General features: G+C 45.1%; 2 protein-coding genes across 2 annotated transcripts in view; one reads left to right on the top strand and one right to left on the bottom strand.

Moving 5' to 3' along the window:
* LOC111959718 (protein phosphatase 1L) overlaps positions 1-17,966 on the bottom strand; it is a 44,624-nt gene extending 26,658 nt beyond the window's left edge. Inside the window, exon 1 of the mRNA XM_023981500.2 lies at positions 16,896-17,966. Coding sequence (XP_023837268.1) covers positions 16,896-17,294 — 399 coding nt within the window. The 5' untranslated portion in view covers positions 17,295-17,966. The remainder of the gene's footprint in view (positions 1-16,895) is intronic.
* An 85-nt stretch (positions 17,967-18,051) lies between these two features.
* Positions 18,052-20,741, top strand: part of LOC111956937 (60S ribosomal export protein NMD3-like) — a 5,895-nt gene continuing 3,205 nt past the window's right edge. The window contains exons 1-7 of the mRNA XM_023977650.2: positions 18,052-18,284; positions 18,580-18,708; positions 19,258-19,330; positions 19,475-19,609; positions 19,773-19,869; positions 19,983-20,063; positions 20,629-20,739. Coding sequence (XP_023833418.1) covers positions 19,287-19,330; positions 19,475-19,609; positions 19,773-19,869; positions 19,983-20,063; positions 20,629-20,739 — 468 coding nt within the window. The 5' untranslated portion in view covers positions 18,052-18,284; positions 18,580-18,708; positions 19,258-19,286. The remainder of the gene's footprint in view (positions 18,285-18,579; positions 18,709-19,257; positions 19,331-19,474; positions 19,610-19,772; positions 19,870-19,982; positions 20,064-20,628; positions 20,740-20,741) is intronic.

Genomic DNA, 20,741 nt, shown 5'->3' with positions numbered 1-20,741 from the left:
GGAATGATCTCCCGTTTGATTGCTCATGTCTGAAAGCTTCTTTATGGTCTGTCTGACAGCACTAGACGCGTCACTGAGGCGGCCAAAAACTGACCGCGCACAGTGCACACTCTAGTGCACTTCATCAGTAGCCTACCCTTACATGCCGGGCAAGGGTTCGCCTGCTGTGGGGGTGACAGGGCAAGGGTTCGCCTGCTGTGGGGGTGACAGGGCAAGGGTTCGCCTGCTGTGGGGGTGACAGGGCAAGGGTTAAGCCCTCTCCTGGAGGAACGAAAGACCCCTGTTGCTCTGAAGTCATCTCCCCTCTACCACTATGTTTTTTCTGCCTGATCGTGCAACAAAAGGCCCGTACCTCACACACGCATAAACTCACAAAGACACAGAATCCAACGCAATCACCTAGATGCACTCTATAGATCTGAAAGGTCTATTTGCACTTTTCTCCACTTCACTGCAGGTACAATGCAACGTCACACTACCGCACTCCTTCCTCTCGTTCTGTCTGTCTCCATCTCATTGTCTCTCCAGCTCAGGCCCTGATAAAGGTCTAACATGTATCCTTAATAATGCAGGCCTGTTTCTCTCTCTCGCTCTCCTTTGAGAAGCCAACTGGAAGCCACCTGCCCTGCTCTTAATTACAGAAAAAGGTGAACAGAGAAAGTGAGCTCCCAAAATCACAACAGAGCGATATTAGAAGAGTGATTTGTACTGCAAAAACAAATAATGGAAAGGATGAAAGATTTAACCATGAACTAACTCCCCCAGTTGTCAGCCAGTGGAGGCTGGTGAGGGGAGGATGGGTTATAATAATGGCTGGAGCGGCACGAATGGATTGGCATCAACCACATGGAAACCATGTGTTTGATGTTGTTGATACCTTTCCACTGCATCCATCACCACGTGCCTGTCCTCCCCAATTAAGGTGCCACCAACCTCCTGTGTTGTCAGCTGTGTAGTTTGAGAGAAGCAAGCAGAGTTTACACCTGCTATCAGGCTCATGAAAGCAAGGCCTGTACCAGGAGGGAGAGAAGAGAAAGGGAAGGAGTTGTTTGCCTTCTGAATCAAACACTGCTTCACTGTTCTTGAGTTTTCCCTCCTCCTCTACTCTTCCTGTCAGATGTGGAAGCATTCCCAGAGWTCTGAGTAGGATGAAGTGGTCCCTAGACGCTGGTCTATGGTCAATATTGTTTTGTTCCTTCTCAGGGTTAAGGTAAGGATTTGGGGAAGGCAAGCTGATTCTAGATCAGTATCAACAGGCAAATGACTCTCACTATACCAGGCAACACACTGCCACACTGACAGGAGATGCCATTCTAATTCCAATTACGATTCGGTTCCTCTCTCCCGGCTTCCTCCATCCATGTATCCCCTTCCTCTAACCATCCATTCATAGGCTCTCCTCTCCATTCAGCTTGCCAGCTCCGGACACCACATCACATCCGGATGGTATCCCAGATCACATTCAACACTGGGATTTGGGTACAGCTAGGACTGATAATTCGAGAACAGGTAAGACTTGACTAGACTTGCAAAATTCCAGGAAATTCCAGTAAATTCCCTGGTTTTCCAGAAAATCTGGATTACCTGCTTATTCCCTCCTGATTCCAGGTATCCGCCAGCCAGGAATTCAGGAAAACCTGAGGATTTATTGAAAATTCCCGGTATCTTGCAACCTTAGTCCCACACAAGCAAACGCACACCCACACACCGCTTGTGTGTTTAATTTCCATAAATATATATGATGCATGTTGAACAGGCGCCCCCAAAATAAGGGCACATAAATGAGAGAGAGAAAGAGGGGTACTGTTAAAAAGAGAGCGTGAGGGAGAGAGAGAGAAAGAGGGGGTACTGTTAAAAAGAGAGCGTGAGGGAGAGAGAGAGAAAGAGGGGTACTGTTAAAAAGAGAGCGTGAGGGAGAGAGAGAGCAAGCATCATCCTGTAGGGCAGATGTGTCTCACACTGAAGCAAGCCTGGTTTCCGTGGTGATTTGCTTTCCTGGGATGCAAATTATGAATAAATTGATGGCTCTTAATTTCAATAACCCCTTACCACCACACACTAAAAACAAAGTCACATGTTCCCTCACTCTTCCCTCTCATTCCATCTAAATAACCTATCTTCTGCCTCTTTTGTACCAATATTACTAGTCCTTCTTCCCTCCTTACCCCTCCCTCCATTCCTCTAGAGATGGATGCAGCATTTATCACATTAATTAGAAACTGCCTCCTCTCACGGAGCGCTGACAGCCGAGACGAACAGCAGTGATGAAGACAGAGGCAAAAACAACAAGTACTTCTTCAGAGACAGAGTGCTGCTACTCCTCCTATACTAGGCCTGTATAATATAATGTTCACCTGTTCCCTATCATCAACCCAGTGTGGCAGACTTAACCCCTGACCTGGCTCTCTTCTGATCAGACTGGAGCCTCCTGACATTGATCACTCCATCACTGAATTGAATCCCCATTCATCAATAAGCAGGAAAAACAGAGATCGATGCAGCAGCCCAGGTTAGCACCGCACGGCGCAGAGCTCAGCTATTAGCTGATAAACATTCAGACTCATGAAAATCTATATTCATCCACAGGCCTCCAGCCGCTGAGGCTGTTAGGGGACTGGGAGAGAGGATGAAGGAATTAAACGCATGCCACTGGGGTAAGTGTGTGTGTGTGTGTGAGAGAGTTCATGAAAGTGTGGATTGATTGTTCTCAGCAGGTCAGTGCTTTGATCCTCTCCAACTCGGAGTGTGTGTGTGTGAGAGAGAGAGAGTGACAGAGGTTGAACGTTATGTTTAGAAGATAGGGTGTACATGATGTATGGGAATAAGAGATGCGAGAGAATGTGCCTGTATGAAAGTGTCTAGGATTGGGAATGCTAGTGAAAAATGACAAATCTTACAGAAAGTGAATGTGGGTGTTTATGATGCATGGGCAAGAGAGAGACACGACAACATCTATCTATATGAACAGTGTGTGTGAGTTTGTGTGTGTGTGTGTGTGCGCGCAAGTGAACAGCATTGACAAGGGAGGCCCATAGCGACACACTGACTCCATATTGGCTTTAACTCAGACCACAGCCAAGTTTCCCCAGCCAATAAATCAGGGAAGAGAGCACAGCCAAACAACCAACAGTGCAGCGCAGCTTCCTTATACAGAGCCAATCCCCCAGCGACTCCATTTTGGCTCAAATCCATACCATAAGTATTTTTCAGAAGCCTCCAAGCGGTAGCCTGAACAAAGCCTGAGGTAGGCACAGTCCAAATATCACTGAGCAGCACTAACCTACAAATCACATCAACGTCCACCACCCCGCACCTCTCTGATTCAGAGGGGTTGGATTAAATGACATTTCAGTTGTACAATTGACTTCGTATCGCCATTTCCCCTTTCCAAACAAATGGCCATTTTATTTACTATTACATAAATATGAGTAAATCTACTCATCGCTTAGCTAAGGCCCACCCTTAGAATTGCTGCCTGTCGTCTGAAAGCTATTGATTGTCCAATAGGAACAGTCCTCTTGCTAAACGGTTGGTCCAGTTAGGATCTAGTGAAGTGAACACCCAGGGCCAGGTAGTACAGGCCAGGCTGACTGCCATCTGAAGCCCTGTTTCCACAGCAGGTGCCTGGTCAGAAACCAGTTTGGCCTGTTCACGGTTTCCAGTTTTAACTCAGAACCAGAGGAAAGCCTGCTCTTTCTAAGTACAGCAGCAAGCAGGCAGCAGCATTGTGATTATCAGTCCGTCCAGACGGCAGGCCGACGGCCCAGGCAGCGTTGCCAGTAGAGATGAGTCAGGATTCCCAGGCTAGCTTCACTGAGGCACAGAGACGCACAGCAATTACACCCACCAGCAGAGTCCTGGCATTGCCGCCACACACACGCTCATCTGCACACACGCTCATCTGCACACACACCTGCAGATGTGGAAACGCTCATCCACAGACATGCTATAGCAAATGAGGACAGAAACAAGAATTCTCAGTGAAGATAATATACACTAACTGAAAATCCATGGATAAATGTGTGTGTTTCTGTGATGTTATGCCAATATGGGAGTGTGTTTCCAGGAAAAGATAAGGGCAGCTGACAGGCAGCATACGTGAGTGTAGACATGGAACCATCAAGGCTGTAGGCTCTTCAATATTGCAGAGAAGTGATAAAACAGAGAGTGCAGGGAGATAAGGTAACACTGCACAGGGGAGAGGGAGAGAGAGCGAGAGAGAGAAACTCCCCTCTTACTACAGGAGTTAGAAAACACTCATCTCAGCATGCAGATGTACCATGAACAATGTACCATGAACAAACACGCAAAGCTAAAAGAAAACTAAATTAGCAAACAAACATTAATTTCCTCTCCCGTGGAGAGCAGAACACAATATGGATGGGGTTGTAATATGGCAAGCCTCAGAGATTAACAATGCAGTGCATATTACACACACACACACGTATGGATTTCACACAACCACCTTTCTGGGAGTGGTGCGGTGATTCAGATAACATTGACCAAGGCCAGGCAGCCAATCAGTGAGGAGAGCCGAATTGGAGTGGGATGATGCTGATATAAAAAGGGCTGAGTTCTTGTTCCAGAAGTTGTAAATTGCAACTTCTAAGCACAGCGAGGCAGATAACGGGCACACAGTGCATTCAGAAACGATTCAGACGCCTTACATTTCCCCCACATTTTGTTTACGTTACAGCCTTATTCTAAAATGTATTAGTTATCAATCTACACACAATACCCCATAATGACAAAGCAAAAACAGGTTTTTAGAAATATTTGCAAATTTATGAAAACAAAAACAACATTTACATAAATATTCATACCCTTACTAAGTACTTTGTTGAAGCACCTTTGGCAGCAATTACAGCCTCGAGTCTTCTTGGGTATGATGCTACAAGTTTGGCACACCTGTATTTGGGGAGTTTCTCCCATTCTTCTCTGCAGATTCTCTCAAGCTTGGTCAGGTTGGATGGGGAGCGTYGCTGCGCAGCTATTTTCAGGTCTCTCCAGAGATGTTCGATCAGGTTCAAGTCCGGGCTCTGGCTGGGCCACTCAAGAGAATCTTGTTTCTCATGGTCCTTTAGGTGCCTTTTGGCAAACTCCAATTGGGCTGTCATGTGCCTTTTACTGAGGAGTGGCTTCCGTCTGGCCACTCTACCATAAAGGCCTGATTGGTGGAGTGCTGCAGAGATGGTTGCCCTTCTGGAAGGTTCTCCCATCTCCACAGAGGAATTCTGGAGCTCTGTCAGAGTGACCATCGGGTTCTTGCTCACCTCCCTGAGCAAGGCCCTTCTCCGCCAATTTCTCAGTTTGACCGGGCGGCCAGTTCTAGGAAGAGTCTTGGTGATTCTAAAGTTTTTCCATTTAAGAATGAGGGAGGTCACCGTGTTCTTAGGAACCTTCAATGTTGCAGAATTTTTGTGGTACCCTTCCCCAGATCTGTGCCTCGACACGAATCCTGTCTCGGAGCTCTAAGGACAATTCCTTCGACCTCATGGCTTGGTTTTTGCTCTGACATGCACTGTCAACGGTGGGACCTTATATAGACAGGTGTGTGGCTTACCAAATCATGTCCAATCAATTGAATTTACCACAAGTGGACTCCAATCAAGTTGTAGAAACAGTTCAAGGATGATTATTGGAAACATGATTCCCCCGGAGCTCAATTTCGAGKCTCATAGCAAAGGGTCTAAATACTTATGTAAATAAGGTATTTCCGTTAAAAAAAAAATAATAATCTTAATACATTTGCAAACATTTCTAAAAACCTGTTTTCGCTTTGTCATTATGGGGTATTGTGTGTACATAGAGGGGGGGGAAATAACATAACAAAATGTGGAAGAAAAATCAAGGGGTACGAATACTTTCCGAATGCACTATATGTTGGGTGTCTGAACAGGGCAGTGGGAAATGAGTACAGTAGGAGACCTCTGTGTCCTTCACCCTGTTAACTTCCTGTCTCACAACACAGGCAGGCAGGAGGCTCGGCTTGCACTCCCCTGGCAGTAGTCTCCCAGAGACACTCAAGGTGAAGAACAGTTTGATTTCTGGGAGGAGGGAGGGATGGAGACATGGAACAGAGGATAGTGTGTGGTATGGAGAAAAACATGAGAAAGTAAGAGAGCAAAAGTTCAAAACAGACAGGAAGAGAATATAAAGACAGACAAAGAGAGAGAATGCCATGTTCATATTGTCTGACACTAGAGAGAAGAACGCTCGTCAGTCTGTTGAAATGACTCATGATCAAAGAGAAAAGCGCTAGTGCCTCTTCTTTCACACACACTATTTCTCCCTCACTAACAGACAAATAAAGAAAATTGTCGCTGCCACTCCTCACGAATGTTGTTGTTGCGAGTCGGTGTCCCTGGGCTGCTAAGCCTTTGAGGTAGGAATGTTCTCCTTCACACTCAAGCAGAAGATCAAAGACTAGAACCTGACTGGCTGCATGTTCCACTGACACTCACTACATCTGCTTTGATGCTGCTAATGCAGCCTTCTGCATGCTACACACAGCACATAAATACACCCTGCAGACATGTGTCTTCTCATCCAGATACAAAAATATAGATACACAGCTCAGTCTCTCTTCCTCTCCAACCGTTCACTTCATCCCTTTCTTATCTTACATAGTATTCCTGCCGCTCTCACTTCCTGCGGCGGTTGTAAGTCCACTCTCTCCCCTCCCTTATCCCTTCTACCTCTTATTTGACTATTCTACTCATCCCCTTTCAACTCTCCTCCTGTGGATGGTGTAAGCCTGTTAAGAGCAGCTGTAAACTTATAGCCACTTTCCAATCAATCAAATTTTGTCCTTCATTATCCCTTCTCCCTCTCATCCTTCACCCTCTCCCCATTCCTCTCCATCTTTACCCTCTCCATCCTTCACCCTCTCCATCCTTCACCCTCTCCATCCTTCACCCTCTCCATCCTTCACCCTCTCCTCATTCCTCTCCATCCTTCACCCTCTCCTCATTCCTCTCCATCCTTCACCCTCTCCTCATTCCTCTCCATCCTTCACCCTCTCCTCCTGTGGATGGTGTAAGCCTGCCAAGAGCAGCTCGAAAACCTCGCTGACAGCTCTGCCGCTGGCTAAGCTCATTATACAGGCAACGCACAGCCTCTTATAGCCACCGGCCTTCCCTGTAGGAGAGATGTAGAGAAGAGAGGAAGAGCAGAGCCAACAGTGAGATGGAGAGATAGTCAGAAAGATGGAGAGAGACCAGTGGAGGCTGGAATGGAATAGAAACAAACATGTGGCTTCCATATGTTTGATACCTTTCCAATGAGCCCGTCCTCCTATAGCTCCTCCCACCAGCCTCCACTGACAGAGACAGACCAGAGGGAGGGAGAAAGAATATTTAAAATAAATTTAAAAAAAAGAGTAAGAAAAGTAAAAGGTTATAAACATATTTCCAATCTCTGAACTGGGATTAGTGTAGTTCTAATCTGCMCTGCAGTCTCCTCTCCTCCCTTCAGTCATCGACTTAGAGAGACAGTCACAAGTTACGAGGAAGAAAGCAGGATTTCCCTGCGGCTTCAGCGGTTACCATTAGCCACCGTCACCATACGCCGCCCCCTACTTCACTAATCAATTTAGCAGCTCAGCCCTGAGCCACCAGCCCATCACTCATAAGCCATCCCCCTCAGCTCTACAATCCACATAGAAAATATCCAGGGAAATTCCAAGAAAAAAAGACATTAGGTTGTAATATAAGGAGTTCCTCTCTGGCAGACGATCATGTAAGGTGACATAGAGAGAGTAAAATAATCAGTCAGTCAAGCTGAACAGTAATGCTTGCTTGCCTATGGAAGAATCAGTGGGCATGGATTCAGAAGCATGTCTGAGGATCCAAGCCAATTTAGCTGAGCCATAACTTCATCATGGTTATTCTCTAAACTCCCAGCCTGGTCTAACAGAGGGAGTTTTTAGCTCAGGCCTCAGTGCACTGGGGGTCACATACACCACAAACCATCTGAACACATTTAGAAAAGTATTAAAAAAATAAATGAAAGCACCTCTACGGGTCATAAATCTCAGAGGGCCAAACACACACAAACCATCTGAACACATTTAGAAGAATACAAAAAAAGAGAATGAAAGATCTCAGAGAGACGCAATCAGAAGTACATAGCAGAGTTCCAACATGTCTACCAGTATGGGACGCAGGCACCTTTAACCCTAAAATGAATACAACTGCTCCTCCCACTAGAAGGAGGAGTTCACACACTCATGACAGATTAGAATAGAACATTGAGTATTCATATCCTTGAGAAGCCCAGTCTCTGCACTAAGGAGAGGAGAGTTCAGGTCCATGCTGTAGTAGATAGAAACCATCTGCTCACATCAGCCACTCATATGTGCTGCATTCCTCCTGTCTGACCAGCCAACACACATGCCCTGCAGACAGTCTTGTGTTATAGATTACCCCTCCTACACACACCCATGCATGCTCACACACCATAGCGTACAGAGTGAACTATACATACACACACACACAGTACAGAGTGAACTACAAACACTGCCCCCAAAAAGAATGCACCTGCCTCATCCGTGCCAACCCACTGGTCAGCAGCTCACCCAAAGAGGAGTCTGGTAGAAGTGACAGCTGGGACAGACGCATACACCAGTGAGCATCACACAAACCTACCTGTATATCCATCACAAACACGCTGTGAGTGACCCTCTCATTCCCCTGTGTCAAGACAGCACCAATCAAAAATGGATGTTTCTATTTCCACTGCCTCACACACACACACACACACACACACACAACACACCTTTTTAACCTGTAAAAGGCAGCTGACGCCAGTCCACTCAGCAAGGGCCTCAAGTCACCATGGCCATTTAGCCTTGTTCATTCATAACCGATTGACACAGTGAGAAAGAACAGGTTAAACAGAGCACCTCCCCAAACCCCACAGGGAGAGGACAAATAGGTGTCCAGCCCACCATCCACAAAGGCATAAAGCAGAGAGACCTGGCAGCAGAGAATATACCCCTGCCCTCTATAGAACCACATCAGAAGCCATGGAGAGGACTGTGTGTGTGAGATGTAGAATATGAGGGGTCTCCTCTCCACATCTCCCTCCTCTCTGTCCAAAATCAGAAACAAGGCCAACTTGTCCCTCAGCCCATCCACAAGCCTCATACACAGCATTACAGGGAGCAGACAATAGTCAGCATTACAGATTTTTAGATAGGGGGCTTTTAGCAGAAGAAGCGCCTAGCTGGCAGAGGGAGTGTTGAATTATTGAACCACCGGGAGGGACACCATGCTGGGACCTTTTTGGGGGCTCCACATGCAGCACACAAGAAAAAGTAGGTGAACCCTTCGGAATTACCTGGATTTCTGCATAAAACAGTCATACGTTTTGATCTGATCTTCATCTAAGTCACAACTATAGACAAACACAGTCTGCTTAATCTAATTACACAAACAATTCTATGTTTTCATGTCTTTATTGAACACACCGTGGAAACATTCACAGTGTCGGTTGGRAAAAGTATGTGAACCCCTAGGCTAATGACTTCTCCAAAAGCTAATTGGAGTCAGGGGTCAGCTAACCTGCATTTTCGCTATTCCAAATCCAGAAGAGAGATCTCTCTCACACGGAGCCTGTCTCTCACACGCTACAGCGTGTACACACGCACGACCCTGCTCTTAAATTAGTGACGATGGCGGCGAGAACTAAACGTTCAAAAGTGTGGTTATACTTCTGAGTCGATGCTGACAATGCTCGTTGCCACAAGTGCAACAAGACTTTTGCTTGTAAGGACAGAAACACGAGCAATCTGTCCAAACATCTATTGAAAGTGCATTGTGTACAGGCAGAGAAATGCAGTTTGACTGCCGAGCTCGTCGTTCATCTCTCGTTGCCCGATCTATGTTAGGTACGTATGCTAGCAGCCTAGATCCCACACACGGAGTTAACTCAATTATGAGAACATGGGGTCATGATCAAAAGGAACCAYTAGCCAGCTGATCGTAGACACGTTCAGAAATTCAATCAGCCATTTAAAGATTTTGCAACTTTTTTGTTAAAGTTGCAGCTACAATGAACCAACCCACTCCTCCCTCTAATACAGCTGGTCCAAGCCAAAAGCCCCTTCACGCTGGCAGCTAGTGGGAGGATGACTGACGAGAGGGTGAATGAGTGACACCTAGCCATGACCAAGTTCATAGTGAAAGGCCTACACCCCTTTGCAACAGTGGAGTCCAAGGGCTTTAGGTAACAGTCTGTCAGTATATATTGAGTTGTATTCATGTTTAGGATATAGTAGTATAAAAGGGTTGCATGTTAGTCCCATCACTCCACAATACAATAATTCAACACATGAAAACTATTTTACTGTAGGGAGATGAGCAAGGCACTCAACCCCAAATATACCCCTCCCTCCTGGAGTTACCTCAGTGACACATTCATTCCTACCTGGTATGGTGTAGAAAAGGCCAATGTGATCACTGAGCTGAAGGACGTGCCAAAGCTGGCCATCACAGACGGGTGGACCAGCCTCTGTCAGGACCAATATCTCACTGTTACAGTGCACTACACAAGCCAGGGCAGTGTAAAATAGAAGGTCCTCCACACCAGGGCAGTGTACAACTCGCAAAGTAGTGACAGAGGAGATCTCAGACATTCTGGAAGAGTTTGAGATAGAGCCAAGCAAGACTGTAGCTGTGACTGTTGATAACACTGGCAAAATATGGATGTTGCCATCAAGAGGCTACACATCCTAAAAATAGGATGTTTTGCGCACACACTGAATCTGGCAGCGCAGAAAATCTACAAAATGACTTCCATTGATAAATGGGCAACCTGAAATCAGAGCAATGGTCGTGCGGTTCAAGAGATCCTCGATGTCCAAAACAGTCTTGAAGGAAAAGCAGCAGCTCCTTGGTAAGAAGCCAGTTCAATCTATTAAAGTATTATTTTGAAATTCCCACATTTAACAATTTAATTCAATATTGATGTGTGCGGTAATTAAATGTATGTTTTTGTTGTTTCAGGCCTGCCGCACTCACTCGCTCATCCTTGATGTCAAGACCAGATGGATCTCTAACGATAGAGAGATTCATGGAGCAGTATCCAGCGATCCAAGCAGCAGCCTTGGACCCACGACTTCGAAAAGCAATGCCAAAGGACAACCTGGACCGTCTGAAAGACGAGGACTTCCATAAGGCTGAGGAGTTTGTCCAGCTCATGAGAATCCTCTATACATCCACACTGTGTGTGTCATGTGAAAAGAACACCACCTGTGGACAGATCATACCCATCCTCCACAAACTGGGAGAGCACTTCACTGTGAAGCATGAAGATTAGAGGTCGACCGATTAATCGGAATGGCCGATTAATTAGGGCCGATTTCAAGTTTTCATAACAAATCGGAAATCGGTTTTGAACACCGATTTTGCCGATTTCTTCTTCTTCTTTTTTTTACACTTTTATTTAACTAGGCAAGTCAGTTAAGAACACATTCTTAATGACGGCCTAGGAACGGTGGGTTAACTGCCTTGTTCAAGGGCAGAACGACAGATTTTTTACCTTGTCAGCTCTGGGATTCAATCTTGCAACCTTATGGTTAACTAGTCCAACGCTCTAACCACCTGCCTCACAAGGAGCCCGCCTGTTACACGAATGCAGTAAGAAGCMAAGGTAAGTTGCTAGCTAGCATTAAACTTATCTTATAAAAAAAACTATCATAATCACTAGTTATAACTACACATGGTTGATGATATTACTAGTTTATCTAGCGTGTCCTGCGTTGCATATAATCGATGCAGTGCGCATTCGCGAAAAAAGGACTGTCGTTGCTCCAACGTGTACCTAACCATAAACATAAATGCCTTTCTTAAAATCAATACACAGAAGTATATATTTTTAAACTTGAATATTTAGCTAAAACAAATCCAGTTTAGCAGGCAATATTAACCAGGTGAAATTGTGTCACTTCTCTTGCGTTCTATGCACGCAGTCAGGGTATATGCAACAGTTTGGGCCGCCTGGCTCATTGTGAACTAATTTGCCAGAATATTACGTAATTATGACATAACATTGAAGGTTGTGCAATGTAACAGGAATATTTAGACTCATGGATGCCACCCGTTAGATAAAATACGGAACGGTTCCGCATTTCACTGAAAGAATAAACGTTTTGTTTTCGAGATGATAGTTTCCGGATTCGACCATATTAATGACCTATGGCTCGTATTTCTGTGTGTTATTATGTTATAATTAAGTATGATTTGATAGAGCAGTCTGACTGAGCGATGGTAGGCAGCAGCAGGCTCGTAAGCATTCATTCAAACAGCACAAATTTGTGCGTTTTGCCAGCAGCTCTTCGCAATGCTTGAAGCATTGCGCTGTTTATGACTTCAAGCCTATCAACTCCCGAGATTAGGCTGGTGTAACCGATGTGAAATGGCTAGCTAGTTAGCGGGGTGCGCGCTAATAGCATTTCAAACGTCACTCACTCTGGGACTTGGAGTAGTTGTTCCCCTTGCTCTGCATGGGTAACGCTGCTTCGAGGGTGGCTGTTGTCAATGTGTTCCTGGTTCGAGCCCAGGTAGCGGCGAGGAGATACTGTTACACTGGCAATACTAAAGTGCCTATAAGAACATCCAATAGTCAAAGGTATATGAAATACAAATGGTATAGAGAGAAATAGTCCTATAATTCCTATAATAACTACAACCTAAAACTTCTTACCTGGGAATATTGAAGACTCATGTTAAAAGGAACCACCAGCTTTCATATGTTCTCATGTTCTGAGCAAGGAACTTAAACGTTAGCTTTCTTACATGGCACATATTGCACACTACTGTTGTGACTTAAAATTTGATCTTATCTTCATCTATGACCAATTTATGCAGAAATCCAGGTAATGCCAAAGGGTTCACATACTTTTTCTTGCCACTGTACTTGCTTAATGCAAAAGAATGAAGGTGGGAAAAACAGAATGTTACACTCAATGCGAGTTTAATACTGTACGAAACAATTGCCCATGGCAGAAAATACTTAAAATGGCAAATGGGGGAATTGTGACATTTGGGTTCCGTATTTACAGTGTTCCACTTGTCAGGTTCCGCTTCTCAAACAATCCGTGACAGTCTTCTGGGGCCAGTTGCACCATCCTGGTCTAACTCTACGCCCAATTTAGATTGAAGACCAACTTTTTTATGCCCAACTGGTGCGGAATGAGTAAAAGGTCAGAACTGTAGAAAAGCTCCCAGTCCATCTCTACAGGGTGTTTTTCCAACAAAACATCACCTTTCCTGCTCACTGCTCTTTCCATAACATCAACGCAGGCTAAAAGAAATGTTGAGCATCTGCTTTTGCCAAAAGCAATAAAAATATGTCCTGGAATCTGCCTCCAGAATGAAGGGTGGTTTTGAGCAGAACAACCATGAGCGGTGCAGAGTTTTTTGGTCAGCCAGAGTGAAGGGTGTATTCCTTTTTGTATATTATTCTCATCAATTCTATTATTGTATGGCTCCTGGAGAAATACATTTCATTTTGATTTCGGAGGTCTGAGGCTTGCGGGGGACAATCGGCAGGAAATGACATCGTCTGGAACAGGTGTGTGAAGCCCAGATTGGCATGTTATCGTGAAATGCCACTGCCATCGCTGCTGGTCGTTCACTTCATTTAACGTCCCCTGGAAATCCATTACTTTAGATTTGCACACGAAGAAAAACACACACACTAAGTAATCCTCTAGAATGCTGACACTACAATTAGTCGTGCTGCTTCTTTCATCTCCAGTGTGAGTGGGCTCAAGAGGGATCCAGGATGCTGAATATCTAAACCACACACACACACAGCTGGAGCCTGACACTTCTGCATACACCACCGCAGACACAACTGTCCACAATCACAAATGGACACACTCCTGGAGACCAGCCAACTGAGCCCACCAGCCCTCCATAACAGGTGAAGAGGGTTTATTCCCATGGTGAGGGAACCATGAGCCTGATGCAGAGACACACACTGGAGCCATTCTGCACCAGGGCTACAGTATAGAGGAGATGAAGTGAGAGAAAATGGCAGTAGGGAGATGGGAATGAAAGGAGTTCAATTGAAAGCTCCTCAAATAGTGCTCCAGTAATCAGACTGCAGTTACTGAGCTGTAATCACACTGACAACCTGAGTGGATGAAAGAGAGGAGAAAAGGAAAGAGAGAGAGGGAGGAGAATGAAAGCAGGTCAACTATAATATTCAAGGGTTCAGCAAACTGCAAGCAAAGGGCTTCCCTCTGTAAGAGTCTCTCACGCATCGTCTCAGACACTCACATTCTCTTACACACATACTCTGTCCCTCCCCAGGATTAAAATGCAAACGGTGCCCTTTCCACTAACAGAGGCCTTTATTGTTAGTGCGAAAGGAAGGTGAACTCCGGTGAGGGCCAAGGCAAGAAAGAAAGGGAACCAGTAAAAAAACAAAAAAAACAGACCCACTTAAAAAAGGTCAGCCTTGTGTTCTTTCCTCTCATCCCTCTCAACACAATACTTCTCTACATCTTCTCCTGTTCAGAAACTGCTTACGCACACGCAGCCACACCACTCTACACTGAACTTGAAGACGGTAGAGTTGGGGGAGTGAGGGAGAGGAAATATCAGCACAAAAGGAAAAAGATGACTTCATTATCAGAACTGCCTTTCTCCATTGAGCCATTCAGAGAAAAGGAAAGATAACATATTAGGACAGTAAGGAGTTCTAAATGTCTCCACTTGGTATTCTATTGTGGACATACAGTAATTGTGTGGAGCTAGTAGTAGTAGTAGTAGTAGTAGTAGTAGTAGGACTACTGAGACAGGTTCTTCAGCCAGACCCCCAGGGTATTATCTTAAAGACCATCGCCCATGTAGAGAGCATCTCTCCCTACAGAATATCAACAAGGGATGAATGTTAGTCAGGTTATTTTTTACAGAACAAACAGCCTGGAATGGATAGATGACTTCAACGTCATGAATTGCTATCTCCAGACACATCCACATGCACGCATACCAAATAACCAGCAATTAAGGAAAGACATGTTCATTCTTTGCAAGGTATCCTTGCAAGGTATTGCATTTCCTGTGTGTGTGTGTGTCTAGCTTACTATTCTTCTCTGAGAGGCGATGTATCTTTCTGTGGGTAAATCGGCCCATTCCAAGCCAGTGTCAGAGCTAGGACAAGGTGTCCTGGCTGGTAACTCTGGCTACCAACCCCCTCTCACCCACCTCCCCCAACCTACCTCAGCCTTCATCCCCTCTCCTGCCACTAGGGCTTGGTGAATCATGTCAACTTTGTTTTGAGTGAGTGAGTGAGTGTGAGTGAGTGAGTGAGTGAGTGAGTGAGAGAGAGGAGAGAGAGAGGCTATCTGGCCCAAAAGATGGACAAATCATTGCCCTGTTTAGAGTGGTAGAGGGAACTAACCAATAGGCTAGCTGAGTCCTCCTCCAGCCCTGGTCTACACTGCAGCTCTCTGCTGACGCACCGCCCCCGGCCAGGAATACATCAACAATAACATACTGTAGCAGCAGAACCATTTGAAAAGCTGGTGTCTGGCAACAGTTTCACACTTCAAAAGAGAGTGAAGGAATAAAAACACACAAAATTGTCACCCAAGGCCAAAGCGAGGGGGAAAAAAATCCCTCGCCTACATGAGCAAATCTGAAGTGAACACCCTCTTTCTCTGCTCTCCCTCACAGACCTGAGGATGGCTTTTATAGCCTGGTTTACCATCCTCTATAAGGAATATAGGGAAGGAGGAATGAAGGCCCAAACATGCTGCAGGGAAAACCAGACAAATGGCCAGTTCTGGTCAAAGGGAAGCAGTGAGCTGCTGCACTAGAGCTCACCATTTAATCTACCCTGAAAATAATGGTTATCCTCCACCTCCATCACTGTCTTTTTTTTTTAGAATGTTATCTTTCAGCCTGGGTCAGGCCAGAATAGTCAACTTCTGTATTAAACAGACTAGAGCATGCCTGAGCAGTAGAGCTCCTTAGAAAAACACTGGCAGCCCATAGACAGGGTCTGGGAGAGAGGCAGTGTGAGAGGGAGGAGAGAGGGGCACCTTGTCAGAAAGAATTTGCCAGTGAGTTTCTTCACGTAGCTCCATGGCGTCAGTCAATACTGGGCTGTCAGGCCCGCGTGGCCACAGCTGCAGCCCACAGAGACAAGGTCGCTGTTCAGGCAGGCCTGGCCATCATGATCAATCAGTGTTGTTACCCTGCCAACAATGGAGATAAACCCCACACCCCAACAAAACAAAAACAAAAAACACACATTCTTTCACTTCTGGTCGAGGAGTAACAAGACCAGTATCCCACTTTGTCTTTTGCATGGAGTATGATCATTACATTGAATGACTGCCTATCTCACACACACACAGATGGACGCTTTGCCCCGCTATAGGGACATCTGGCTGATGAGAGTAGGAAGTGTATTTCTGTGAGACAAGCTGCTCAATCTGTGCCACTGAATGCTTGTCATGGAGTCAAAGACCTACAGCTGCCAGGGCTTTGTCTGTGACCAGAACATGGAGAGGGTGACAGGTGCATGGGCATCAGATGACAAGTTATGGTCATGCACAGGACACCAGTGATTTACTGTATTCAGACCAGAATATGACCCATATCTGAAAGCACCTCTCACTGGTGTTGGAAATGATTAGCTCTCTTGTACAATCCGTTTAGACTTTATCTGCAGCATACCACACAATCTTGTTATGTCTATAAGTATTTTAAACGTGCAAGACCATGAATGATGGTCTCTTATGTTTGGCACAACTTCACAAAGTAAAGTGCTAAAGTTGATTTGATGCATAGCAAGTGCATGTGCAAGTGTTGACCAAACCAAAACAAGTATAGCCTCTCAACAAATGAAATATATCAGCCCATTTATCTTACCTCTCCCCCATGGCCATCAAAAATCCCAAATATAGAAGGGTGACTCTTGTTCACGATGTCAGTGAGGACCTCGAAGCGGTCTTCCATGTGATCTCTCCGGCCTTGGATGGAGTACACCGCCACATTGTTGCTCTTGAACTCCCAAGTTTTGGAGAACTCTGCGTCCAGAACGTCGAGACCCCCGAATTTGTCATTCTGCATAATCTCCGCCACTTTCCCCTTGACCATTTTGACAGCATCCCGGCTGGACTTGACGATGGTTTTCACCTCATCAGTGTGGAAGAAGTAACTCCACAGAGCAAGGCTTATGCATAGAAGGAACAAGGTCTCTGGTCTGAGCAGAAAATAACGCATGATCCGACCCAAAAGAGACAACAGTGTCATCGTATCCTCTATCATTTATACAAACAAGAAATCACTGCAGGTTGTTGTTGTTTACCCGCAACTTTCAGTCCATTATTATCGATGCTAGAGTAAATAATCAGCGAAACCAAATGCAAACGTAGTCTACAACACATCTGGTGTAAAAAGCTGAATTAAGTCAACCCAACACTGATAGCTCCATGTAGCAATGCGGCTTGATGTATTGGAGAATCCGTAACGTTAGACACTGCGGGGTGTAAGACTCTGCCTTGGCTGGCTCACTCTAGCATAAAGCCCCATGAACCAGCGATTGTCCCTTGTCCATATGATGCAGTGAATCACAACCGTTGCAAGGAGGAGAATGGTAGCTATATTAAACCTCAGTCGGAGAGACCCCACTTTGAAGTACCTCGTTTAACGCTAACTTGAAAGCAAACTGCATGCTCCCTCAACCTTTGGCAGCGAGGTTGCGATTGAGTTGTAAATAGTGCACTCAATTTGAAGCCGAGGAAGTGTTCGTTTTCAGGACCGCACCAATTGGAGCACGTGAGGTGTGCACCATGCAACCTTGTTTAGGATAACATACATCATATTTCTGGAGGGGCAAACTAAATGTAATTTGCAACTTTATACTGGCTGAATAGACCATTTATAGAATTTGGGTAAATACATTTTTGACCTACGTAACTTATTGACGGATGCACGCACCCCCCACGGCGGATTGTTTTAATCTGAGCCCACCTGTTTATATATATTACGGCAAGCCCCGAGGACCAGAACAGGGGTTTGTCTACTAAAGGATAGAGCTGTGGTGAAAATTGACTTTTCGGTCGAAGCAGGTTATGGGAATGAACAAACAGGTTTTAGGGCAATTGGGTTAAGGTCAGGAAAAGAGTTAGAGTAAACTAAAATGCACAAAAAAATCTACTTTGACGTCAATTGGACAAAAACTGTATCCCATGTAGACATGACCCCAGTTCGGTTATAAAACAGATAAGGCAAAGGTTTAAAAACTCTATGGATAAGGTACTTTGTAAAATTCTACTTTTGTTTGTTGTTGTTTTTAATAATGGCGACGAAGAAAGATAGAGGAGGAAGGTATAGATAATGATAATGCCTTTGGTTCGATAAATCGATCTTCTTTGGGTACATTTTTTACCTTGTATTTTTTAAATACGTATTGCCTTGTCCAATGTATATCAAAATTAATGAATTGGAGTATTACAACATTTGTCAATCATATCATAACGTCCATATACCGGTAGTGTAGTTTATTCTGTCTGTATTTAATTTGAATGGTTTCTGACGCTACTGCACTCAGGCAAACGAGAGGGGACTGGGTCCTTTTCGCACCAGAAAGTGGTGTGTCGTCATCACCCTGCTCCTCCTTTCCAGTTTGTGGTGGTGAAACGTGGAGGTCCGCAACGTGGCTTGGAAAAACATTCTGCAAGTACGTGTTGTTTATCAGTTGTCTCATTAAATGGCACGAAGCCCCCCCGAAATCTCTTTACATAGGAGGCGCCGTGTTAAGACAAAACTGTCACGATCATCGCAAATTAGTCAGAAGGAAAGCTGTTCCCTGTTAGCTAGGCTAAGGCTGGCTAGCAAGTAAAGTTACCGGCCATTTAAACCTGCCTTTTTCTATCTAACGGTAACTGTTTGGTGAAGTTAATCCAATTGTATACATAGCTAACGACAACTGGCAGCAAAAAGGTGTTTGTCAGATGAGTTGTGACATTGTGATAAATGGTTAACTACCTGAAAGATATCATAGAATTGTAGCTAAGTCTGGCTAAGTGTCATGTGTGGGGGGAAAAAAACATTACCAGGGAAGTTGGTGCACTAGATAACGTTAGCTGGCTACCATGTATTGACCATAATCAATACACATTACCCATGTGGATGTGTTGTATGCTAATAGCATTACGTTTTTGTATATAATCTAAAAAGTAAAGATTTATCTGATTCATAACATCAATCTGATCTGTCATTTATCTAGATCTCACTACAACACCCACACCATTTATAATGGAGTACATGCAAGCTCCTGCTACAAGCAGCCAGGGGAACATGTAAGTAGAATATATGATCAGCCTCCTACAGTCTACAAATAATTGTCCTTTACCGTCAGTGTGAATGTGTAGATTCATAACTTTTTCAAAGGTATCAGCTGGTACACAGTACTAATCAAGGAATGGTTTTTCTCCTCTCCTTAGCCTGTGCTGCACCTGTGGCATCCCTATCCCCCCAAACCCAGCCAACATGTGTGTGTCCTGCCTCAGGACCACAGTGGACATCTCTGAGGGAATCCCCAAGCAAGTCAATCTGCACTTCTGCAAGCAGTGTGAACGGTACATCACAAGCCTGTCAAACGTAGTGCCACAGCTAAGATGTTTAAATCCCTGTCTTGTGCTCTTACTGCCCAAGGTTCATTAGTCAGTAAACTGTGGGATCTTACCAAGGCTCCTACATTAGTTCAGGTTCATTGATTGCTCCTCTTTCTTTTCTATGCAGGTACTTGCAGCCTCCAGCCTCCTGGGTGCAGTGTGCTCTGGAGTCCAGGGAACTGCTCGCCCTCTGCCTTAAAAAACTGAAGGGCAACATGACCAAAGTGAGTATCCCTTCCCTACTCTGCTCTATTTACATTCAAACATACACTTGTTCAACATTTTCAACAGGGCTGTAGCCATTCACCTCAGAAACTCATGTGACCTCCTAATCCAGGTGCGTCTGATCGATGCTGGATTCCTGTGGACGGAACCCCACTCCAAGCGGATCAAGTTGAAGGTGACCATACAGAAAGAGGTGAGAGAGAGGAGACGAGTGGAGAAATGAGAGGCATGCGAGTGTGACATATTTAATATAAGGGATTAGTGTGGATTAGGAACCTGATCAGGTGGACGTGTCCCACCGCTGACTTCCTTGTTGTCATAATTTAATCCAGGTTGACAGTAAAGGGGTAAAGGGCTGACTTTGTAGTTTCAGAGCACAGTGATTGGGTGAAGGTTAGGCAGTGGCTGTCATCTTAACTTCATGACCTTTCAGAGGAATCTGAGCTCCTCAGGGCCCAGGCCTTAGTCTGGAGTGTAGGAGGTTTTGTGTGACCAGTGATCTTGTATCTAGATGCCCTTTAGTCACCAGAAACAGCAGCACCAAACTCTGATGAATAAAGTCTTGCACATCAGTGTTCCCCAAATTATGGGTGGGTAATGATCCACTGGTGGGTCACAGCTGTCTAGCCCAGTTCTGTATTTAAAAAATATATATAAATAAAGTGTTTACCTGGTGTGTCGCATTAGTCGTAAACTATGTTCTGAGTCAGTCATATAAGAGAATAGTGGTTGATGGTAGTTTGGCCTGTCCTGTCCAGGTGATGAACGGAGCCATCCTGCAGCAGGTGTTTGTGGTGGAGTTTGTCATCCAGGGCCAGATGTGTGACGACTGCCACCGTGTCGAGGCCAAGGACTTCTGGAACTCTGTGGT

This window comes from Salvelinus sp. IW2-2015, linkage group LG4p (genome assembly GCF_002910315.2).
Source record: "Salvelinus sp. IW2-2015 linkage group LG4p, ASM291031v2, whole genome shotgun sequence".
NCBI classification, from domain to species: Eukaryota; Metazoa; Chordata; class Actinopteri; order Salmoniformes; family Salmonidae; genus Salvelinus; species Salvelinus sp. IW2-2015.
This window is presented reverse-complemented; position numbering and strand designations above follow the sequence as displayed.